The 25662-nt window shown below is 38.7% G+C and overlaps 1 protein-coding gene across 1 annotated transcript in view; it reads left to right on the top strand.

Moving 5' to 3' along the window:
* ARHGAP10 (Rho GTPase activating protein 10) overlaps window positions 1-25662 on the top strand; it is a 330784-nt gene that overhangs the window by 143820 nt on the left and 161302 nt on the right. The window contains exon 10 of the mRNA XM_047855976.1: window positions 977-1071. Within this exon, the coding sequence (XP_047711932.1) occupies window positions 977-1071 (95 nt within the window). The remainder of the gene's footprint in view (window positions 1-976; window positions 1072-25662) is intronic.

Raw genomic sequence — 25662 nt, 5'->3', positions numbered from 1 at the left:
AATATAATGACTGCTAATATTTAAAATATTGGTATATTTGAATGTTTGTTTAGTATTATTTGGAGATTCTTGTATTTTAGAAAATGTCAGAATAGTCTAGAAGTATATACTCAGAGTTCTTTTTTTTAAAATTTTTTTTCAACGTTTTTTATTTATTTTTGGGACAGAGAGAGACAGAGCATGAATGGGGGAGGGTCAGAGAGAGAGGGAGACACAGAATCGGAAACAGGCTCCAGGCTCTGAGCCATCAGCCCAGAGCCCGACGCGGGGCTCGAACTCCCGGACCGCGAGATCGTGACCTGGCTGAAGTCGGACGCTTAACCGACTGCGCCACCCAGGCGCCCCTATACTCAGAGTTCTTAACAGTTTTTACTCAGAACCCATGTTCCTGCATTGCCTCTGTCTCCCTTGGATGGTTTAGTGAGGTAAAATAGTACTGTATTAAAACAAATTAAGATAAATTCAGGGTGATTCACTAAGGAAACAAAACCTACATTGAGTGGTCTAGCTTTTGATGATCACAGTAGCTGATCTAGGGCCCTTTGATACATTATACTTTTTAGGTAGATTCATATGGAATTGAAGTTTTTGTAGGTCAAAAATGGTCACATATTGACTATTTCATACAGTGTAACATAATGCGAATTAAAAACAAATTATTCTTTTAAAAAGTGCAGTAAGAGAATAACAAATATTCTAGCATTTGGAAACCATATTGTTAATCTGCCCTTTAAAATCAGTGCTCATGAGGTCTGGTTTAGTGTTACTGTAATCAGAGAAAGATCTAGAAAACCTTAAGGAAAAGAGGATGATGAAAATTAAGATTATACATAGTGTTTAAACTCGTTTGAAAGAGAACAGGATAAATGGACTTAAAATCTTGAAACTTGTGCCCCCTCCAACCCCAATATAGGATTCTTCAATATGTTTATGTTTATAGTGTATTTTTGAAAATGTTAAAAATGATTATTTTCAGGGGGATGGAGAAGTGTTCTTTTTGAAAGAATGTACCAAGAGGCATACTGACTCCATTGACAGAAGGTTTTGTTTTGATGTGGAAGCTACTGACCGGTAAGTTATTAGAATCATGCCACTTAAGGAAAGAAGCCTATAAAAAATGATTTAAAGAATGGAGGTTAATTGAAACTGAGGTTTCCTGGGGCGCCTGGGTGGCGCAGTCGGTTAAGCGTCCGACTTCAGCCAGGTCACGATCTCGCGGCCCGTGAGTTCGAGCCCCGCGTCAGGCTCTGGGCTGATGGCTCAGAGCCTGGAGCCTGTTTCCGATTCTGTGTCTCCCTCTCTCTCTGCCCCTCCCCCGTTCGTGCTCTGTCTCTCTCTGTCCCGAAAATAAATAAACGTTGAAAAAAAAATTAAAAAAAAAAAAAAAAAAAAAAAAAAAAAGAAACTGAGGTTTCCTTGGCCTGAAAGAATGTTATCTTGTTACATTTCCAGGCTTTGTGTTCATTTTGACTTGTTAGTCTTTGTCCCTGTGTTTAGCTGTGGAGTGATAGCTTGCTCTCGGCTGGAGTTGGAGTTCTTCTAACCAGTAATTAAAAAATTACCTTGGAGCATTTCATCGTTGACCCAGGCCTGATTGGTGGCACTGAAAGAATAATGAATGAAACTGAGGAAGTAGGTGACATAGCTGACAAGAGATAGTGGGCTATTAATACAGAACAATATTCATTTTTGTGTGTGGGAATTTTCAGTGTGTATATTCTGTATGTGATGGAGCGTTGTAGGCAAACTATTCAAAGCTTAGTTATTATTTCCCTTGTCATATGACTTTAAGTTATTATAAAAGAATCTTTGCTAGAGAGGAGGAAGTAAAAAACAGAAAAAAGTTCGTCCGATAACACTACTACTTGTCTGGCATTTACTTCTGTGTCCGATTGTACTAAGGAAAATCCTGGTACTTAGAGAATGTTTCTTTTGTAACGTCTCACAGTATGGTGGTTCCTTGCCAGTCCTGGTTTTGTCAACACTGGTCTTTAGCTAAGGCTGTTTCATAGTTGTATAATAAAAGTTTACAATATGAGACTTCTGTAACAAAGTTCATTTCAGGTCAGATACAAAAGTAATTAATGCTTCCCCTTCCCTTAGAGGATGTGACCAAGTCTATGGGGTTGGTGCAGAGAGGGAAGAGCTATGCTTTACTTTCCAATAAATGGATTGAAGAGCAGGTGTGTAAAAGTGTGCCGTTAAGCACCATGATAAATTTGGTACCACCATGAAGAAGGCAGGTAGTTTAATAAGCGTTTTGCCAAGAGTGGGAAAAAAAATGAAAGAGGATGTCATTGCGGAAGATGTTAAATTTCAAGCCAGCAAGGGCTGGTTCAGATACCTTAAGACATTCAGGCTGTCTAGTATAACTTGAACATATGTGTGTATATGCCCATAGTGGGCATTTACTGAGTCCTAAGTGCCAGACAGTGCTCTCCATTCTTCCATGCTTTATCTCATTTTATCCTCATCACAGCCCTGTCAGGTAGGTATTATCCTTTTCATTTTATGATGGGAATCTGGAGGCATAGAGAGCTTGAGTGATTCTCCCAAGGGCATGTAGTTGGTAAGTGGAGGAGCTGAGATTTTGAGGCATTCTGAGATTTCTGAGAGGCATTCTGCCTCTAGAGCCCCTTCTGCTTCTTAGCCACGATGTTGTAAGTGAGTATTACCATGTAATTGTGACATTCCCTAAATAATTGAAAAAGGTGAATCAGCAGTGCTGTCTACTAGAAAATATGTAAATGTAGTTAATCTGATTTGCTTTGAAAGCAGGATACTCCTAGTACTTTCGTCTATTGTTTTATTCCAGTTCGTATTGTTTTTGCCTAACCCTGTATTTTTTTCTAAGACCTGACCATGCCAAATGCACTTGGTCAACGATGATGCTTACTATGATTGTAAGCACTTCCCACTCTTCCCAGTGATCGATGAGGGATTACTGTGAAGTTACTTTCATTTATAAAGCAAAAGATAATACCTTATAAATAGACTCTGAGAACTGGGGAAGACTTTAGAGGTGATTTGTCCTAGTGGTTTTTAAACTGTTTTATAGGGAACCCCCCTTTTCAAATAAAATTTTATATTTATATGTATATGAAACAAAAAAGTTGCCTTACTAAAGTGGGGCAAGGGGCCTGGATCTGTACTCTTTCAGTTTCCTTCTTCTTGCAGACATCTCTAATTTGCTTCTGCTGACACCCAGAGCTGCTTTCTGTGGCAGGGGTACCGCTAGTCTAGATAGATGGTTGAAGAAAGGCAGACGGAGGATCTGATGTCTAGTTGGTGACTGATGAATTATTTGGAGTCAGCTGGGGTTGACACTCCTATTCCAGGCAGAGTGAATGGCATATCTGAGGGCCTGTAGTCTGAGGGCGTGGCCCATTTGACATCCCCGGAGACACCAATGACACTGGAGCAGCCAGGAAGAGTGGGAGAAGAAGCTTGAGATGGGGGCAAGGGCCTGAGGTATTTTAGCTTAATACATTAAATGGTTTTAAGTAGAGTAGCAGGTGATACATTATACATTATATTTTTCAAGACTCACCCTGGCAGAGTGGAGACTGGTAGATGTGGAAATGGAAGCTAAGGGATCCATTTGAGGGAGATGTTTAGAGCTAAGTTTAGAGACAAATTGGATGTTGGAGTAGGAAGTGATGTAAAGGAAGTAAAGGAAGTGAAGGAAGGGAAGGTTTCTGGCTTAAGCAACTAGGTGGTGCCATTTACTAAGATGGAAAACCAAGGAGGCCCAGGGATGGATGGAGGATGATGAATTCAGCTGTGGTCATATTGAGTTAGATTGTTGTGGGTCATTCAGTAAGAAATCCATTGGCACCTAGGACATTGATCTGAGGATTAATGCAACAGTCTGCATAACTTGAGCCACAGACCTTGGCAGGTACACAGTGCAGAAAGGTGAACTGGGGGAGAGAAAAGCTGCAGAGGGTAGGGAGCTGTTTTTGCAGACAGAGGATAGAGAAAGAGAATGGGGGAGAGAGTGGTGTATAGGATTGTGCAAGAAAAGCACTCCCCCCCCCGCCCCCCCACAGTAGCTGGAGAGAGAGAGAGAAAGAGTGAAAACACTCACAGGGGACTGAATAAGAAGTCTGTTCCCCACAACCATTGGCAAGAAGAAAGCAGAGAGTTTCAGTACCACCAGGATTCTACAAACAGTGGAGTGCAGAGTCTGAAGCTCTGGAGCTCAGTGCCTGGTGGTGCTCTGGTGAGGAAGCAGGGAGAATCCCCAGGAGCAGCCATTGGAGTCTGTGGGGTCCGTGTGCCATAAGGGGAGAGGCAGTTTCCCTGCTTGCAGTGCATTTGGTAGAGACCATAAACCTCCCCACAGGCAAAGGTCCCAGTGGACCCCAGAGAGCAGCCACGTTTGTTGGTATTGGGACTAAGATGCCAGAGTGAGGTGAAACCTGGCACTGACTGTGCTGTGGTTTGCCATAATCTCTGAACCTCTGACACTGCACGATCACAGGAATGTTTTGTGGGGCAAGCCGGCACCCAACCATTGCTCAGTGAGACCCTCCCCTAGAGAGTGAGCACAGGTCCAAGCCCCAGTGGTTTCTGAAGCATGTGGTTTTGAAACACAACCCCATCTGAGATAAAACTCTGGAGGGAGGTGCCGCATAGCAGGCGGATGGCTTGGACGTGGATAGGGTAGAGGGGGAAGTTAGATGGAGGCCTGAGACAAAGGAAGGGTGCCTGATTGTGGGTCAGTGAGAGCGGAGAGTTCCTGTGCCAGAGACTAGGGAGCTGGAGAAACCATTTTCACCTCTCCTGCGCAGGCGCACCACACTGATCCACTCCAGTAAGCTGAGCAGCACCACTTAGTGGAGAATGGATTCGTTACACAAAGTCCCACTGAACTGTTCCCTCCAAGCACATTCTCTAGAAGACCAGCACAAGTTATTCCATTCACTTAGTGTACAGATTATAGAGGGCTTCATAGTTTCAGTTCTAGGGGAAACTGGGTTTCATTCTGTTCACTGGTTCATTTATTTGTTCATTTTCTTTGCATCTGTTTTTGCTTAATTGTTTTTCTTTTTTTCTGTTTCTTCCTCATTCTTGGATACAGAAAGAAAATATTATTTTTACTACTTTACTTTTTAGTTTTTTAAATTCTACTTCATTTTATTCTATTATATAATTATTTCTAATTTTTAAATTTTTTCTTACTTTTTTTTCCCTTTTCTTCTTTTTCTGTATTCTATCAAGCTTCTTTCAACAAGCAGAGCAAAACATGTAGGATCTGTCTTCCTTTATTTGATTTTTGTTTTGTTTTTAATTTAATTTTTTATTATTTTTTTTCCTCCAAAATGACAAATTGAAGGAATTTACACCAAAAGAAAGAATAAGAAGAAATGACAGCCAGGGTCTTAACACAGATATAAGCAAGATATCTGAACTAGAATTTAGAACCACAATAATAAGAATACTAGCTGGGGTTGAAGAAAAGCATAGAGTCCCTTTCTGTGGAGATAGAAGAAATAAAATCTAGTCAGGATGAAATTAAAAATGCTATAATCGGGATGCAATCTTGAATGAATACCACGGTGTCCAGGCTGGGTGAAGCAGAGCAGTGAATCAGCAATTTAGAAGATAAAATTATGGGGAATAATGAAGCAGGAAAAAAAGGGGGAAACAAAGGTAAAAGATCATGATACAAGACTTAGAGAACTCAGTGACTTATTAAAAAGGAATAATATCCAAATCATAGGAATCATAGAAAATTAAGAGAGAGAAAAAGGGGCAGAAGGTTTATGTGAGCAAATTATAGTGGAAAACTTTCCTAATCTGGGGAAGGACACAGACCTCAAAATCCAAGAAACACAGAGAACTCCCATTGGATTCAACAAAAACCGACCATCAACAAGGCATATCATTGTCAAATTCACAAAATACACAGACAAGGAAAGAATTATGAAAGCAGTAAGGGGGGAAAAGAGCCCTTAACCTTTATGGGAAGACAGATCAGGTTTGCAGCAGACCTATCCACAGAAACTTGGCAGGCCAAAAAGGAGTAGCAGGATGTATTTAACGTGCTGATTCAGAAAAAAATATGCAGTCAAGAATTATCCATCAAGGCTGTCATTCAGAATAGAAGGAGACAGAGAATTTCCCAGACAAAAACTGAAGGAGTTTGTGATGACTAAACCAGCCCTGCAAGAAATTTTAAGGGGGCCTTTTGGAGAAAAGACAAAACAAAAAAGAACAAAAGCAACAAAAGCTAGAAAGGACCAGAGAACACCATCAGAAATACCAACTCAACAGGCAACACAATGGTGCTAATTTCATATCTTTCAGTACTTATTCTAAATGTTAATGGACCAAACACTTTAATCAAAAGACATAGGGTATCAGAATGGATAAGAAAACAAGATCCATCTATATGTGCTTACAAGAGACTCATTTTAGACCTGAAGACACCTGCAGATTGAAAGGGGATGGAGAACCATCTATCATGCTAATGATCATCAAAAGAAAGCCCGAGTAGCCATGTTTATATCAGACAAACTAGATTTTATTTTATTTTATTTTTTTTTCATTTTTTTTTCAACGTTTATTTATTTTTGGGACAGAGAGAGACAGAGCATGAACGGGGGAGGGGCAGAGAGAGAGGGAGACACAGAATCGGAAACAGGCTCCAGGCTCTGAGCCATCAGCCCAGAGCCCGACGCGGGGCTCGAACTCCCGGACCGCGAGATCGTGACCTGGCTGAAGTCGGACGCCTAACCGACTGCGCCACCCAGGCGCCCCAAGATTTTAAAATAAAGATTGTAACAAGAGATGAAAAAGGGCATTATATTGTAATTAAGGGGTCTTTCCACCAAGAAGATCTAACAGTTGTAAACATTTATGCCCCAAAGTGGCAGCACACAAATATATAAATCAATCACAAACATAAACTAATACATGATAATACCATAATAGTTGGGGACTTCGATGCCCCATTTATAGCAATAGATCATCTAAACTGAAAATCAACAAGGAAACAATGGCTTTGAATGACACCCTGGATCAGATGGACTTAACAGATATATTCAGAACATTTCATCTTAAAGCAGCAGAATACATGTTCTTCTTGAGTGCACAAGGGATGTTCTCCAGAATAGATCACATACTGAGTCAGAAATGAGCCCTCAACAAATACAAAAAGATCAAGATCCTACCTTGTATATTTTCAGACTATAACACTATGAAACTTGAAATCAACCACAAGAAAAAATTTGGAAAGACCATCAATACTTGGAGATTAAAGAACATCCTATTAAAGAATGAATGGGCTAACCAAGAAATTAAAGAGGAAATTAAAAAGTGCATAGAAGTCAATGAAAATGAAAACACGACAGCCCAAAACCTCGGATATGGCAAAGGTGGTCATAAGAGGGAAGTAATCCAGGCCTTCCTAAAGAAGGAAGAAAGGTCTCAAATACACAACCTAATCTTACATCTAAAAGAGCTGGAAGAAGAACAGCAAATAAAGCCCTAAAGCAGAAGACGGGAAATAATAAAGATTGGAGCAGAGATCAACGACATTGAAATAAAAAAGAACAGATCAATGAAACCAGGAAGTGGTTTGTTGAAAGAATTAACAAAATTGATAACTCCCTAGCCAGATTGCTCAAAAAGAAAAAAGAAATGACCCAAATAAAGAAAATCATGATTGAAAGAGGAGAGATCAAACCAACACTGCAGAAATACAAATAATAATGAGAGAATATTATGAGCAATTATATGCCAACAAATTGGGCAATTTGGAAGAAATGGACAAATTCCTAGAAATGTATAAACTACCAAAACTAGATCATTAAGAACTAGAAAATTTGAACAGATCCATAACCAGTAAAGGAATTGAATCAGTAATCAAAAATGTCCCAACAAACAAGAGTCTGGGGCTGGATGGCTTTCCAGGGGAATTCTGCCAAACATTTAAGGAAGAGTTAATAACTGTTCTTTTGAAGCTGTTCCAAAAAATAGAAATGGAAGGAAAACTTTCACACTCCTTCTACAAGGCCAGCATTACCTTGATTCCAAAACCAGACAAAGACCCCACTAAAAAGGAGAACTATAGACCAATTTCCCTGATGAACCTGGATGCAAAAATTGTCAACAAGATACTAGCCAACCGGATCCAACAATACATTAAAAAATTATACACCACGATCAATTGGGATTTATACGTGGGAGGCAGGGCTGGTTCAATATCTGCAAAGTAATCAGTGTGATATATCACATGAATCAAAGGATAAGAACCACATGATCCTCTCAATAGATGCAGACAAAACATTTGACAAAATACAGCATCCTTTCTTGATAAAAACCCTCAAGACACTAGGGATAGAGGATCATATCTCAAGATCATAAAGGCCATATACGAAAGACTTACTGCTAATATCATCCTCAATGGAGAAAAACTTCAAACTTTCCCTGTAAGGTCAGGAACACAACAAGGATGTCCACTTTCACCACTGTTATTCAACATAGCATTGGAAGTCCTAGCATGAGCAACGAGACAATGCAAAGAAATAAAAGGCATCCAAATCAGCAAGGAGGAAGTCAAACTTTCACCCTTCGCAGATGATGTGATGCTCTATGCGGAAAACCCACAAGACTCCACCAAAAACTGCTAGACCTGATTCATGAATTCAGCAAAGTTGCAGGATATAAATTCATTGTAAAGAAATTGGTCACATTTCTATACACAAATAATAAAACAGCAGAAAGAGAAATCAAGAAATCGATCCCCTTTACAAGTGCACCAAAAACCATAAAATACCTAGGAATAGACCTAACCAAAGAGATGAAAAATCAATATACTGAAGACTATAGAAAGCATGGGGCGCCTGGGTGGCGCAGTTGGTTAAGCGTCCGACTTCAGCCAGGTCACGATCTCGCGGTCCGTGAGTTCGAGCCCCGCGTCGGGCTCTGGGCTGATGGCTCGGAGCCTGGAGCCTGTTTCCGATTCTGTGTCTCCCTCTCTCTCTGCCCCTCCCCCGTTCATGCTCTGTCTCTCTCTGTCCCAAAAAAAATGAATAAAACGTTGAAAAAAAAATTAAAAAAAAAAAAAGAAAGCTTATGGAAGAAATTGAAGGAGACACAAAATAATGGAAAAACATTCCATGCTCATGGATTGAAAGAACAGATATTGTTAGTGACGATACTTCCCAAAGCAATTTACATATTCAGTGCAATCCCTATCAAAATAATACCAGCATTCTTCACAGAGCTAGAACAAACAGTCCTAAAATTTGTGTGGAACCAGAAAAGACCCCGAATAGCCAAAGAAATCCTGAAAAAGAAAACCAAAGCTGGAGGCATTACAATTCCAGACTTCAAGCTGTATTAGAAAGCTGTAAGCATCAATACAGTATGGTACTGGCACAAGAACAGATGCATAGATTAACGGAGCAGAATACAGAACCCAGACATGGACCCACAATCATATGGCCAGCTAATCTTTGACAAAGCAGGAAAGAATATCCAATGGAATAAAGACAGTGTCTTCAGCAAATGGTGCTGGGAAAACTGGACAGCGACATAAGAATGAACCTGGACCACTTTCTTAGACCATACACAAAAATAAAGTAGATGAAAGTCCTGAATGTAAGGCAGGAAGCCATCAAAATCCTAGAGGAGAAAACAGGCAACAACCTTTTTGACCTTGGTCGCAGCAGCTTCTTACTTGACATATCTCCAGAGGCAAGGGAAATAAAAGCAAAAATGAATGATTGGGACCTCATCAACATAAATAACTTCTGCACAGCAAAGAAGACAATCAGCAAAACTAAAAGGCAACCAATGGAATGGGAGAAGATATTTGCAACTGACATATCACATAAAGGGCTAGTATCCAAAATCTATAAAGAACTTATCAAACTCAACACCCAAAAAACAAATAATCCAGTGAAGAAATGGGCAAAAGATATGAATAGGCACTTTTCCAAAGAAGACATCCAGACAGATAACAGATGCATGAAAAGCTGCTCCACATCACTCATCATCAGGGAAATACAAATCAAAACCACAATGAGATAGCACCTCACACCTGTCAGAATGGCTAAAATTAACAATTCAGGCAACAACAGGTGTTGGTAAGGATGCAGAGAAAGAGGAACCCTTTTGCACTGCTGGCGGGAATGCAAACTAGTACAACCACTCTTGGAAAACAGTATGGAGGTTCCTCAAAAAACTAAAAATAGAACTATCTTGTGACCCAGCAATTGCACTCTCCTATATCTACCCAGAGGATACTGAACAGGTATACTGATTTTAAGGGACATATCCACCTCAATGTTTATAGCAGCACCATTGACAAATAGTCGTAGTATGGAAAGAGCCCAAATGTCCATTGACTGATGAATGGATAAAGAAGGTGTGTGTGTGTGTGTGTGTGTATGTGTGTGTGTATGTGTATGTGTATGTGTATGTAAACACACACATAATGGAATACTACTAGGCAACCAACAAGAATGAAATATTGCCATTTGCAAGCAAAATAAGTCAGAGAAAAATATCATGATTTCACTCATGTGGAATAAGAAACAAAACAGATGAACATAGGGGAAGGGAAGCAAAAATAAGATAAAAACACAGAGGGAGACAAACCATAAGAGACTCTTGAATACCAGAGAACAAACTGAGGGTTGTTGGCATGGTGTTCAGTGGGAGATGGTCTAAAAAGGTGAGGGGCATTAAAGAGAACACTTGTTGGGATGAGCACTGGGTGTTCTATGTGAGTGATGAATCACTGAAATTATTATTAGACTGTTAAGTAACTTGGATTTAAATTAAAAGATAAAAAATACAGTGGGAAATTGGGCATAGCACTTGGCAGCTTTAGCAGCATTTGACTTGGTACTTACCTTCTACCTCCTGCAAATCATCTATCCCTTGACCTCCATGACTGAATCATAGTGGTTGCCCCAAATTTCTTGAACCTCTCCATATTCAGCTTTTGGTTATTTTATTTTATTTTTTTTCCATTTCATTTCATGTCATTACTTCTTTAAAATGCTTATTTATTTTGAGAGAGACTGCATTCATGAGTGGGTAAGGGGCAGAGTGAGAGGGAGAGAGATGATATTGAGCAGGCTCCTGACACGGGGCTGGATCCCACGAACCATGAGATCACGACTTGATCTGAAATCGAGACTTGGACTGTTCACTGACTAAGACACTCAGGTGCCCCTTTGTTTTATTTATTTATTTTTATTGTTTAATTTTGAGAGGGTTCAGGCAGGGGAGGGGCAGAGAGAGAGGGACACGGGGGCAGAGAGCTTGATGTGGAGCTTGAACTCATAAACCCCAAGATTGTGACCTGACCCGAAGTCAGACACTCAACCAGTTGAGCCACCCGGGTGTCCCTCAGCTATTACTTTTTAAATGTTATTTCCTGTGGTTGTCTTTTCTTTTTCTGTCCATTCACATGGTTTCATCCTCAAGGTGTATCACTCTATAGACTGTATCTTTCTTTTTTTCTGTGGTGTGAACTGCTTTTAGAATTTCCATTTCCTTACACGGTATATTTCCAATTCTCCTTTCATAATTTTTGGTGATTTCGGTATTGCTTGAGATGATCCTTTTAGTGCTTTGCTTCTTGACTCCTTGAACTCCTCTCCTTCAGTCATCTTCTCCTTTACCCTACCTCAGCCATTCACTGTCACAGTCATTGCTTAGATCTTGTCATTACAAGAACTGGCAACTTCTTGTGGATCTCAACTGCAAGCCTTTCTCTTTCTGACACTACTTTCTAGTGTTTTTTTTTCTGGTAAGTTATCCTTAGATTCTCTCTAATCAGTTGAGCCTGTTGTTTGTCAGTTTCCATACACTCTCACTTCCTTCTTCACCTAGTTTAATTTCACAATCATCATAGTTATCTTTTAAATAAACTCTGTTACTCCTATCTTTGTTAGACTTGCTGGTACAACCCCAACTTTGAAGATTCACCTCTGCCTTCTCTCTTCCTAGAGAGACATATTCAACCATGTTCACTGGGATCACTTCAAATTCATGATCACTAGCCCCACATGGGCTGTTAATTCTAACCACTAATTGTGTGAACGTTTTCTTAGTTCCTTCATTCTCTTGGTTGATGAATATTTCATATTTTCCTCTCTCTAAGCTTCCAACACTGTCTCTTTCCTGATAGTTTTGTGTCTTATTTAGTTGTGAAAGTAGAAGCAATTAGAAGAGATCACCCACTGCCTTTACACTCCTCCATCACCTTGCCCTTCTTCGTCACTGTGTGACCTGTGTTCCTGAGGCCAGTCTCTGTTCAGTTGTTTCTCATCCTGTCTCTCTCTCATCCTGTCTCTGCTATTCCGATACCACTCAAGCAGTCTTCTTTCTTGTTAACATGAAGGTTGCCCTTTCTACTGGATTATTCTCATCAGCAAGCAAAATATTCTTTTTTCAGTCATCTTGAAAAAATGCTCCTGCCATCACCAATGAAAAACCCTTGTTTTGACCAGTCTTCCCTTTTCTCTGCTGCTCATTTCTGTCCTGTCATAAGCAACAAAACTTCTTCAAAAGCTGTTATTTTAAGGTCTCAAATTTCCTTCTTTCTGTTCTCTTTTGAGCCTACTCCAGTCTGGCCTCTGCCTCTCTTCTCCACTGCACTTTTGTTTGTCAAGTCATCATCATCTCCATGTTCTACATCCAATAGTCAGCTCTCCTGTCCTCCCTGTTCTTTGCTGGCAGCAGCCTCTGACATGGCCAGACTCTCCTCCATGACGTACTTGCTTTACTTGTTCCAAAATATCATGCCTGCCTGTTTGTTTTCTATCCCCTCATTGACTTTTCATTTTTTAGACTCCTTTGCCAGTTCTCATTTCCCAGACCTCTTGATATTCAGGTTCTCTCATGTTCATCCTGAAGCCCTTCTCATTTTAACCCTTATGATTTTGTCTGGCTTCATGGTTTTAAATGCCATCCTTATGTTAGTAGCTCCTGAATTTATTATCTCTACCAGGATCTTTTCCCTGAACTCGAGGTTCTTATCTAGCTGAAAACTCAGTATTGTTTTTGGGATGTCTAATAAGCATTTTTAACAGTGCAGAGGTGGGAGATATTATTTTTTTTTAATCTTTCAAGAATTCTTGGGACAAAAAAGATCTCTTTGTCAGATCCAACATTTTATCTAGGTGTATTCAATCTTATGTAAATACCAATAGCATAGAAATATATTTTTTAAAGTAATACTTATTGTAAGTCTTTTTTTTAAAGCTTTTTGGTTAACTTGGAAAATAACTTTGTCTTTGTGTCTCCTTGAGTCTTCAGGATTATGTTTCTTTTGAGTTAAATTATAGACTCCCATTGTCTTTGCTTAGTTCCTCATTTCTAAACAGGGAAACATTTATTCAGGTTTGATGTTACCAATGGATAGTATTTGTGGGGCCCGCGCCCTTAGGTTCCTGCCAACCCCTGTGTCAATGTGTGACTATTAGTCTCCCACTTCTGGAGCAAAATCTGGAGGGTGAGGTAGTGTACTTTGAGGCCTCTACCCTAATTCTGGGGTTTTGAAAAGCTTATTTAGTGAAGAGTTTGCATGAGGTAGGCTCTTCTCTTGTCTATTTCTCCGATTCCTGGCCAAGTAGACTCCTGGGAATTATAAGTAATTTGTTCCTTGTCTGTTAGATTATGAATTCCATGAGGGTAGAAACCCTGTTTTAGGATCACTTGGTATTGCAATACCAAATGCAATGCTTTATGTGTGGTGGGCATTCACCAAATTTGTGTTGAATTAAATGAAATTGAATTGTTGCTTAGAAGTGCCAGAACTGGGATTAGATCCAATCAAGCAGTTGTCAGTTAGCCATCCTTTTCTTCTGTACCACACTGCAGTGCTGTGAGCTCTAACCCATTTTGGAGCAGGTGGGTGTCATAGATGGGTTTCTGATGGAAACCCATTTGTAGGCAATTCCTGTTGGGTACCTACATATAAAATTTCATAGTTTATTGCATATGCCTGATATAAACATATTTTGTCTCCTTTCCTGGTATTGGTTTTTGCTTTTTTTTTTTTTTATTTCTTGGATCAGAAAAGCAGTCAGGTAACATTGTGACAACAGGTAATACTTCATAAACTGCAGACTGGAGCCTGGGCTTGCATTTGATTTATGTAGATACAAATCAAGAGCTTTCATGTAATTGTTGTGTGAGTCTGAATCAGGTTTGATTGCACTGAACAGAAAAAACTCAAGATGGCTTAAATAATGCAGTAGTATTTTTTTCACTCGTTTGGGAAAACAGAGGAGATCAGGGTGGGCATCATGTCTCCTGATGTCAGATCTTGTTCCTTCGTGTGCATGACTTTTTTTCCCAGTCACCTGAGGTCCAGGATGCCTGATCTCACTTATATAGCACTGTCTTTTATCATAGGAACATCTTCCAGAGGTTGAACGTAGCTCTTTTGATCACGTAATGCTAACCTGAATGGAGTTGTATGGTTATACCTTGTTGCAAGGGAGGCTGGGAAATGCTGAAGCAGGGAAATTGTGTCTTTTGTTACCAACATCATGTGCTATTGTAATACTTGGGGAATCTATCACTGACAATGAAGGAGAGAATGGTTGAGGATGGGGGTCCAGGTAGCCATTACCACTTTGATTATCAGTGTAAAATGGATATGTGCTTCATTCTCCTCCTTTCATTTCACCAGTTTACTTTGACTGTTTCAGCTAAGAATATTTAGGAACACATGTGCTGAGAATACCATCCAAAAAGTGAAAAGACAACCCACAGAATGGGAGAAAATACTTCAAATGGTAAATCTGATAAAGGACTTGTATCCAGAAAATATAAATAGCTCTTACCACTCAATAATAAAAGGACAAGTAGCCCAGTTAAAAAATGGGTAAAAGATTTAAATTTGACCTTTTTTTCAAAGAAAATATACAAATGGCTGATAAGCACATGAAAAGATGCTTAATGGCATTAGCCATTAAGGCATAAGCTGCAATGAGATACTTCGCACTCACTAGGATGGCTGTAATTAAGACATGAGATAATAACTAGTATTGGTGAGGATGCAGAGACATTGGGCCGTCATACACTGATGGCAGAAATCTAACAGGGTGTAGCCGCTTTGGGAAGCATTTTGGCAGCTTTTAAAAAAGTTAAGCATTAAGTTATCATGTGACTCAGAAATTCTGCTTCTAGTTATATATGCAAGAGAAATGGAAACGTATGTCTGCATAAAAATCTTGCATGTGAATGCCCATAGCAGCATTATTCATAATAGCTGAAATGTAGAAACAACTCAGATGTCTATCAACTAATGAATGGGTAGATAAAATGTGCTCTATTCATACAACAAAATATGATTTGGTAATAAAAAGGAAGGAAGAACTACCATGTGCTATAATGTGGAATAGCCTTGCAAACAGCATGCTTAGTGAAATAAGTGAGTCACAAGAGACTATATATCATAGGATTATATTTATATAAAACATCCAGGACAGGCAAATCTTTACTGGAGTAAAGTAGATTAGAGGCTGCCTAGGGCAGTGGTTTTCAAGGGAAATGGACACTAACTGCTAATGGGTTTGGAATATTTGGGGGGACGTGATGAAAATGTTCTGAAATTGATTTTGGTGAGGGTCATACAACTCTTTGAATATATTAAAAGCTGTTGAATTATATACTCTAGGTGAATTTTACAGTGTGAATTATATTTCAGTAAAGCTTATTAAAAGGAACACAGCTGCAAATAAAGACCATAAAGAAAGAAAGCCTTCAAAAATGATATAAACATTCCCTACTTCATGCCAGCCACATGTCAAATACCACGGGCTGTGAAGTGATCACGTCACTCATTTTAGGTGGGAGAAGAGGATTTTGTGCAGTTATTTTCTCTATGGCAAGCTGTAGTCTGTCAGAAGAGGCAGCTTTCTTTAAAGGATGAAACACAGTCCCCTTCCTCCTGCCCCAACAGTTTTGTTACATAACATGCTTTGAGCTTCCTTTGCAAGCTCACAACATGCCACACTGTGCTGTGACCCCCACACATTTGCTTGATAAATAATTACCATTGTGTGAGGTTCTCCCACACATCACATTCAGGCACTGCTTCAAGAAAATGCTTCCCATTTTGCTCTCAACCTGACATTTCGGATATTCTGTTTGGTTTGATTTTGCCTAGTTCCCAGTGTATCACTCTTGCAGGATGGCAAGATAACTTCTTACTTTTTATTTTATTTTTTTAATTCATTTTTAACGTTTATTTATTTTTGAGAGAGAGAGAAAGAGACACAGCACGCGAGTAGGGGAGGAGCAGAGAGAGAGGGAGACACAAAATCCGAAGCAGACTCCAGGCTCCAAGCTGTCAGCACAGAGCCTGATGCAGGACTCAAACTCACGGACTGCGAGATCATGACCTGAGCTGAAGTCTGATGCTCAACCGACTGAGCCACCCAGGCGCCCCTGTACTTTTTACTTTTGTAATTCACTCATTTATGTTTTCACGATGGCAGGGGGTGGAGGCAGTGACCTAAGTATCTGGAGCAATATGTGTTTTATAATGCTGCTACACCAAAGAGTTTATTTAGCAGCTATGTGCGTGGCACCTTATTGTTTGTCACTTTAAAAGAGTGAGTTAAGAACATGTTGCTCCGGGGAGCGCCTGGGTGGCTCAGTCGGTTAAGCGTCCGACTTCGGCTCAGGTCACGATCTTGCGGTACGTGAGTTCGAGCCCCGTGTCGGGTTCTGTGCTGACTGCTCAGAACCTGGAGCCTGTTTCAGATTCTGTGTCTCCCTCTCTCTCTGACCCTCCCCCATTCATGCTCTGTCTCTCTCTGTCTCAAAAATAAATAAACGTTAAAAAAAAAAAAAAAAAAAAAAGAACATGTTGCTCCGGAAGCCCATGCAGTTGAGCTGAATAGTAATGTTTCTGTAGTACATTAAGTAATATTTGTAAGTATCTCATAGAGCATGTCACTCAGGCAGCTAAGCAATCATAGACTGTTTGGCACCAAGGATGCGAGAATAAGAAACTAAAAGGCCTGACCTGAAGAGGACTCACAGACCTCAAGAGTGTTTACAAACAAATAACAGTTCAGAGGTCTAAGGTACTTTGGGAGCTGTGAAGCTGTAGGAGTAGGGCTGGCTGTATAAGCTTACTAGAACAATTGATTGTTAAATTGGATCCTGAAGGTTTGGTAACAGTTTGCAAACTCAGAGGAAGGGTTGCCCAAGGCAGAAAGAATCCTAGGAGGTCTTAGAAAACATAATGAGAAAATCCTTTAAGTCCGGTTCTCAACTGAGAAATTGTGCCCAGAGACATTGTGATTGTCACAACTGTGATTGTCACTGCTGACACCTAGTGGATAGAGGCCAGCCCCTGTGCTAAATATGTAGCATGTTCTGTAACAAAGTATCATCTGGTTGAGTATGTTGGGAGTGTCGCTGTTGAGAAGCTCTGCTTTAAAGCCTTTGAAAAGACCACTCCAGCACATTTGTGCCATCGAATGCAATTTTTTTTACATGAATATATTTATGAGATGTATATTTTGTTAAATTTTTTAAATATTTATTTTGAGAGCAAGGGAGCAAGAGAGAGAGAGAGAGAGAGGCAGAGAGGCAGAGGCATAGAGAGAATCCCAAGCAGGCTCCATGCTGTCAGTGCAGAGCCTGAGGTGAGGCTTGATCTCACAAACCACGAGATCATGACCTGAGCCGAAATTAAGAGTCGGATGCTTAACCGGCTGAGCCAGCCAGGCTCTCCTATGAGATTTATATTTCAATGAAAAAAAGTATAACAGCTTAATTGGTTATAGAGCAGGGGATGAAATAAAGCCAGAATGTGAAGGGATCTGTGTGGCTTTATCCTGTCAGTGCTGGTGCATAGTTCAAGAATGCTTAGATTTCAGTGTAGAGAGAATAGAAATGGAATTCATTTTAAAAGAATTTAGGTGGAATTGCTAGAAAATGGATTGCATAGAATTAGAAACAAGTTTTGTATATAGGCCGTGTGTTTTTCACAGAGTGTAAGACTTTGCTCTAGGATTGTAGTTGACAGTGGCATACTGAAAGGCATTTTGTTTTCTTTTTGAGAGAGATGGAGAGAGCGTCAGTGAGCACCCCAAGCAGGGGAGAGGGGCAGAAGGAGAGGGAGGGAGGGAATCCCAAGCAGGCTCCACACTCAGTGTGGAGTTCGACGTGGGGCTCGAACTGGGAGATCATGACCAAAGCCGAGATTAAGAGTCTGATGCTTAACCTGCTGAGCCACCCAAGGCACCCCTGAAAGACATTTTATACGGGTTCTAATATTTAAATGTTTTAAAGTTTATTTATTTATTTTAAGACAAAGAGAGGGAGGGAGGGGGCAGAGAGAGAGAGAACATGAGTGAGGTAGGGGCAGAGAGAGAGGGAGAGAGAATTCCAAGCTGTGTTAGTGAGAGCCCGATGTGGGGCTCAAACTCACGAACCAATCTTTAAATGGACACTAATATGAATTTATTCTTAAAATGCTTGCTGAAGGACATTGGAATGTGAATCATAGAAGAGTTCTTAGCTTTTATGAATAAAGTTATAATGAACAGTTGTATACAAGGGTTTTTGTGGACACATATTTTCATTTCTCTTGGTTAAATACCTTAGAGTGGGATTGCTGGGGTGTGTGTACATATATATTTACGTATATTTGGCTTTTTAGGAAATTGATAGTTTTTCAGAGTAGTTTAATCCTCCTGCCAGCAATATATGAGAGTTCAAGTTACTCTACCCTCTTAGCAACCTTTGATTATGTTATCTTTTTCATTTTAGCTAATTATGGCTAGTGATGTTTAATACTTTTTCATGTGCTTTTTGCCCATTTATATTTCTTCTGTTGTCAACTGTCTATTAAAATCTTTTGCACATTTAAAAACTTATATTGTTGGTCTTTTTGTTATTAGATTGTAGGAATTATTTTAAGCAGTCTGGATACAAATCCTTCATCAGTTATATCAGTTTTGAATATTTTCTCTAACCTGTGGTTTGCGTATTTGTTTTCTTAACAGTGCTTTTTGATTAGAAGAACATCTACTTTTGATCAAGTTGAATTACTATTTATGTTCATGAGAGAGAGTGTGTGTTATGTTTTTTTTTGTTTTTTGTTTTCCCTGCAATATCTTTGTCTTATTTTGATGTCAGGGTTATGGTGGCTTCAAAAAGTGTTAGAAGGTTTTCGTGCTCCTGATATTTGAACATGTCTCTATAATACTGGTATCATTTCTCCCTTAAGTGTTTGAGAGAATTCACCTGTGAAGCCCTCTTGGTCTGGCATTTTCTTTGTGTGAAATTTGAAAATTTTGAATTAAATTTAGTGAGTAAAGAGATACTTAGATTTTCTGTTTTTCCTGTTTTGCTAAATTGTGGTTTTCAAAGATTTATTTTTTCTAAGCTGTTGACTTTGTTAGTATGTATATCTTCATAATATCCTTTTCTTATTACTTCATATTTGTAGGATCTGTACTGATACTTCATTTCTACTTCCTCATATGGGTTTTTTTTTTTGTTTTTGTTTTGTTTTTTGTTTTTTTTTTTTTTGAGAGAGTTGGGGTGGAGGGGCAGAGGGAAAGACAGGGAGTTCTAAGCAGATTTCGTGCTCAGCTGGAGCCTGATGCAGGGCTTGATCCCAGGACCCTGGGATCATGACCCAGGCCAAAATCAAGAGTTGGATATCCAACCGACTGAGCCACCCAGGTACCCCTGGGAATTTTTGTTTCATTGTTTTGCCTAGCTCTTTACCAATTTTGTTAATTTTTTTTTCAGATAACCCATGTTGTCTGTTTTATATTTTATTGGTTTCTGCTTTTATTTTTATACATTTCATTTACTTTGGATTTAATTTGTTTTTCTTTTAATTGCTTCTTAAGATGGAAGTGTTGATTTTTCCATTTTATTTTTGAATGTAGACATTTAATCTATACTTTTCCTTATAGGGACTGGTTTAGTTTGCATCCTACAATTTGTTTTGTATTCTAAAAATTAAAAAAAAATGTTTATGTATTTTTGAGAGAGAGCGCACAAGCAGGGGAGGGGCAGAGAGAGAGGGTGACAGAGGATCTGAACCAGAGAGCCTGACAGTGGAAAGCTTGGTGCTGGGCTTGAATTTAGGAACCATGAGATCATGACCTGAGCTGCAATCTGATGCTTAACTGACTGAGCCACCCAGGTGCCCCTGCATTCTACAGATTTTTATGTGCAGTGTTTTCATTGTAATTCCATTCCAAATATTTAAAATTTTGTGTGTGTGTGTGTGTGTGTGTGTGTGAGAGAGAGAGAGAGAGAGAGAGAGAGAGAGAGATTTGGACAAATTTTAACCTAAGTGCTATTTAGAAATATGTTTTAAAAGTTCCAAATGGTTGGGGTTTTTTTCTGTGTGTATTATTATTGTTTTTCTATTACTTTGTTATTTTCTGTTTTTCTTTAATACTCTTTTGGTCAGAGAACATACTTTATTTTACTAGGAAGTTTACTAAACTTGCTTCACTGTCCAAAATGTGGTCTTATTGAGTAAATGTTCCATGTGCACTTGAGACCAGTGAGTTTTCTGCTGTTGTTGGATGTAGTTTTCTCTAAATGTCAATTAGAGCAAGTTAGTAATAGTGTTGCTCAAATCATCTAAATTGTTTTGATTTTTTACTATTGTTCTGGCAGTTACTAAACTAAGGATGTTAAAATCTCCATGGTTAGAACTTGCCTGTTTCCCTTTAATTTTGCCAATTTTTATTCCATGTATTACATATTTGGGAATTTTGTGTGTGTGCAGATTTATGATTGTTATGTCTTTCTGATGAAATGTCCCTTTTGTCATTATGAAATCTCTGTTTCTAATAATCTTTGTTTTGAAACTTACCTTGTTTGATATTAATGTTGGCACCCTGGCTTTCTTATGCTCAGTGTTTACTTGACATAGGATTTTTAATCTTTTTCCTTTTACCCGTGCTAAACTTTCTTTATAACAAATAGCATATTACTGAGTCCTGAATTAAATCCAGTCTCTTTGTCTTTGCCTTTTAATCAGGGTTTTAAATATTTAATACCAATATATTTGTCCATTTTTTTATTTTCTTCATTTTTTTTTTCCTACAGAACTGAGTTTCTATCTTGTGCCATTTGCCTTAAGTCCCTTAGGCTCATTAATCTGAGCATTTCTTGTGATACAAGTCTGCTGGAAAAGAATTCTTTCATGTTTCCTTTGTCTGAAATGTCTTTATTTTGCCTCCATTTTGATGGATACAGATTTCTAGATTAATAGGTTTTATTTTCCCTAGCACTTCAAAGAAGTCATTTCATTTTCTTCAGTCCTCCTATTTTTAAAATCATGATTAATGGTCCATCTTTCTTACTATCCCCCTATATGTTGTCTTTGTCCTGTGCTGCTTCTAAATTTTTTTTTTTTTTTTTTTTTTTTTTTTGGCAGTGTGCATAGATGTGACTTTCTTTGTTTCATCTTGCTTTGGGTTCTTTGAAGTTCTTGGATATGTGGGATGTTTCATAGCAGGTTTAGAAAATCGAAGTCCTTATTTCTTCAAATATTTATTCTGCCCCATTTTCTCTTTCTTCACTTTCTGTAGTTACAGTTACATTGTCTCTGACCATTTGGAATTTGTTTTGGTTGTACTGGCAGGATTTTGATTTATGGAAGTGATTGAGAGATGACAAGGAGAGACCAATGGCAGTAGAAGACTAATTTTATTAATTATAGTTTCCAAGAGAAGAGGACTTGCCATGCCATATGGGGCCACGTGGGGAATGCCAGGTTTTGGTTAGAAGTCAGGAAGAAGTGAGGGAAAATCCTAGACCAATCTTTACTGGAGTTTCTGCAAAAGAGGCCAGGCAGAGAAGGGGAAGCAATTTAGGATTGGCTACTTTGAATAGTAGTGGTGGGCTCTTTCCTATGGAGATGGTTGTCCCGGGGTGATATAGGGCAGAGGAAACACTGCCTTTGTGAGTGAAAGTCAGATAAAAGAGTTGGTTGCAGACATAGACTCAGGATTGGTTGGTTTGTATCTGAAATGTGTCCTCCTCCTCCTGAATTTTTTATCACTGTTCCTTTATTTTCCATTTCACGCATATCCATTTGTTTTAAATGGTTTTCATTTCTTTTCTGAAATTTCCATCAGTTTATGCATGTTGGCCATCTTTTGTCCTGAATCCTTTAACATGCATATAGTTCATTAGGGTGTTTTTGTTGTTGTTTTTTTGTTTGGTTGTTTGTTTTTCAGTCATTTTAGTTCTCTGCTCTGTATTTCAGCACTATGATTTTGTAGGGTTTCTATCCTGTTGTTGGGGTAGAACTATGTTCTCTTACAACTTTCTTAGTTCTAAAGTAGTAGTTCTCTAATGATTAATGGCTTGAATTAGCTTTTATTAGAGGAAATAATCCTACTTCTGACTGTATCATTGCTTAACTGTTCTATTTGAAACCTTTTTATTATTATTATTATTATTATTATTATTATTATTTTTGGTGGGTAGAAGAAAGAAGTTATTATAGTGTTTACCCTCAGTAAAATCAGGCAACTTGCTTTGGTCATTTCTGGAAACATGTAAGATTCATAGACTTGTACTTAAAAAACTTTTTTCCTCAGCAATCCTTCTGTGAAACTGATTATCACAGCTACCTTTCTATAACTTTAGAGTGTTTTGTTTGGCTTTGCCAGTTTCCCCTTCACATAGTAAAATTTAGTGCATGATTTACAACATGCTGGTCTAGTTTTTTCCCTTTTCCTTTTCAATATTCCTTTTAGTAATACATTAGAATATTCCTGATTGTTGCCATAGTAAGTTTTGATAGCTGCTGCTTATTTTTTTCCTTACTTTCTCTATTTATGATATCACATTAATTGATATCTCATAAATGCCTTGTGAACATTTCTATTTTTATATTTTCTTAATTTACGGACTCATTGATCTATCATGTAGAATATAAGGAAAACACATGCCTTCCACCGCTTTGATAGAACTATAAAAAATGGAGTTGAAAGAGAATACAGGGTCAAATGTAGAATACAGATAATAGCTCTCTAGATTGCTTCTCATGTATGGACCTTGGTAGTGCTTAATAGTGCATAATAGTGCCTATTTTTTTTAATGAGTGAATGAAGAAAAGATGAATTGCTTTAACAAGAACTTTTTTTTAACTTAAGTGAGTGTTTATTTTTTATTATTTTTTTAAGTTTATTTTTTTTGAAAGAGAAAGCACAAGTAGGGGTGGGGCAGAGAGAGAGGGAGACACAGAATCTGAGGCTCCAGGTTCTGAGCTGTCAGCACTGAGTCTGATGCGGGGCTCGAACCCACAAACCATGAGATCATAACCTGAGCTGAAGTTGGACACTTGACTGACTGAGCCACCCAGGTGCCACTTAAGTGTTTCTTTAGAGTTCAGTTTTGTACCTTGTGCTCTACAGACAACAGTTATGGTTTTAAGAAAAGAAAGATAGACTATCGTGGCAAGTTGCTCTCTTTTCCTTTGTCTGTTTTTTCTTCATGGAGCTCCTGCTGTTGACTTTGTATTTGCTAAGAATTAGTTTTGCTTACTGTGCATGATGATAAATTACTCAGAGTTTAGCACAATGTCTAGCACACAGTATGTACTCAGATGTTACTTTGGTTGAAATGAATTATCAGATGAGGAAGAGAATGTTGTCTCCTCTGTGAACCAGTGTAATGCATTGCAGCAATATTGGCTCTAACTACCAAAAATTAGAACTTTGTCCATTCTAGTTCCAGCTCCAACGCAGTCACTGATGTTGTTACCTAATGTTGTCACCTAATGGAGTCACTAATGTTATTGAAGATATAATTGCTCTTTTTATATAATTGTGAATAATCTATCTCACACACTAAAATTTTCTATTCTTGGCTATCCATATATTCACCATGTCGTTCTATGTATCCATTAAATTTCATGAGTAAGCCATGTCTTTGTCTCAAAAACTAAAGAGTTTTTATGGTTTAACAATGAGATGCTGTTAATACTGGAGTTTAAAATGTGTCCAATGCTTCCTAAAGTCTCGTATTTGCCAAATGATTTCCTAGCAATTGATTATTAAAAAAAGAAACTTAAGAAATTAAGAATGTTTAAAACTGTTTTAAAAAATGTATTTATTTATTTTGAGAGAGAGTGCATGCGTGCACTGGGGAGGGCAGAGAGAGAGAATCCCAAGCAAGCTCTGTGCCATCAGTGCAGAGCCCGACTTGGGGCTCCATCTCACAAACTATGAGATCGTGACCTGAGTCTAGATCAAGAGTCAGCTGCTTAACTGAGCCACTGAGTTACCCCTAAAACATGTTGTAGTGCATTGTTTTTTTCCTACACTAATGTTTTAGAAGTGGGGGTGAAGCAAATGGGGGATGAGTGTGAGTCATGTCTGTGATGGGATGGGAACTCGGCTTTATATAATATTAGTGATTGATCCCTGTATATTGTACATATGAAGTCTTCTGAAAATGTGTCCTGTGATGAATTAATTTTCAAAAGGGAAATTGTTTTGAGTTACCATGTTATCATTTGGCAAATGTAAACAGAAATAGAATTCTTTCTTTATAGCTGATATATTTCTGTTTAATCTCTCATCTTTCAATAAGTTTGCTTTTTCTCTGCTGTATTCCATAAAGGGCTAGGTGGCTCAAGTCTGAGTCATTGTTCTTGGAGACAAGGCATATACTTTAGTTTTTATGCCACATTGGATTTTTATCCAGATGTACTGTGGCTGTTTCATCTGAAGCCTGACAATTTTTTTTTCTACTGTGCTATCTATAATTCTAGTTCATAACTCTTTAGACTCTTCATCATTCAACACTTTTTTCTTGTGTTTCAAGTTACCACCAGAACCAGTCATTCTTTCTCTTATCTGTGTCTCTGTTTGCCACTGTATGTGAATATCCAACCATGTCTATGTGGTAAATATTCTTTCTCCTCACATATTAATGGAGAACCTTAGGGGAAAATAAAAAGGAACTAGAAAGTGCAGGAATTTCATCTGGTTCAGTGTCTAATTTTGTGGGTTTAAGTATATTAAGTCCTGATTTGCTTCAATTGTTTTTGGCTTTCATGGATTCCCTTTACTAGTTATTGATGAAACATTGTAATTGACTTGTTCTTTACTCTTGATTCTTGGAGTGGCAGCTTTCTTACTCAGTATTTGTCGCCCATAGCACGTAGAAGCAACCTCCTGCCTGTTTCTGAGTTCATGCATTTTTTTCAATTCATTTGTGCCCTTCGATCTCATCCTCTTAGTTTGTTAACAAGTCTCTGCAGCCAGCTCTTGCCTGTCTTCAGTCCATTTCCATCCAGCATCCACTGTTCACCTGCACCTTTGATCATGTTATTTCCCTACTAAAAACCTGTGACATGTAGGATAAATCAGATCTTTCACACAGCCAAGGAGCCCTTTGTGGCTGGATCCCTTGGCTGCCTCTGCAGGGAAGATGGCTGATGAGGCTGTGTTCTTTCCTTCCTCTGTGCCTTTTCAGCTTAGGGAATACCTCTAGCCCTGGTGCTCTGACAAGGCTCATGTATCCTTAAGGCCTTAGGTTAAATGTTCCTTGCCTAGGGAAGCCTGACTTCCAGGGCTAGGTCAGACCTTTCTCTCTTTTAGTCCCCATAGTAAGAATGTGACATTTCCTCCCGAGACTGGCAGCTGAATTAGCCCACAGACA

The sequence above is a fragment of the Prionailurus viverrinus genome, chromosome B1 (assembly GCF_022837055.1).
Source record: "Prionailurus viverrinus isolate Anna chromosome B1, UM_Priviv_1.0, whole genome shotgun sequence".
Lineage (NCBI taxonomy): Eukaryota > Metazoa > Chordata > Mammalia > Carnivora > Felidae > Prionailurus > Prionailurus viverrinus.
Note: the sequence above shows the minus strand (reverse complement) of the source record. Positions and strands in the feature narration are given on the sequence as shown.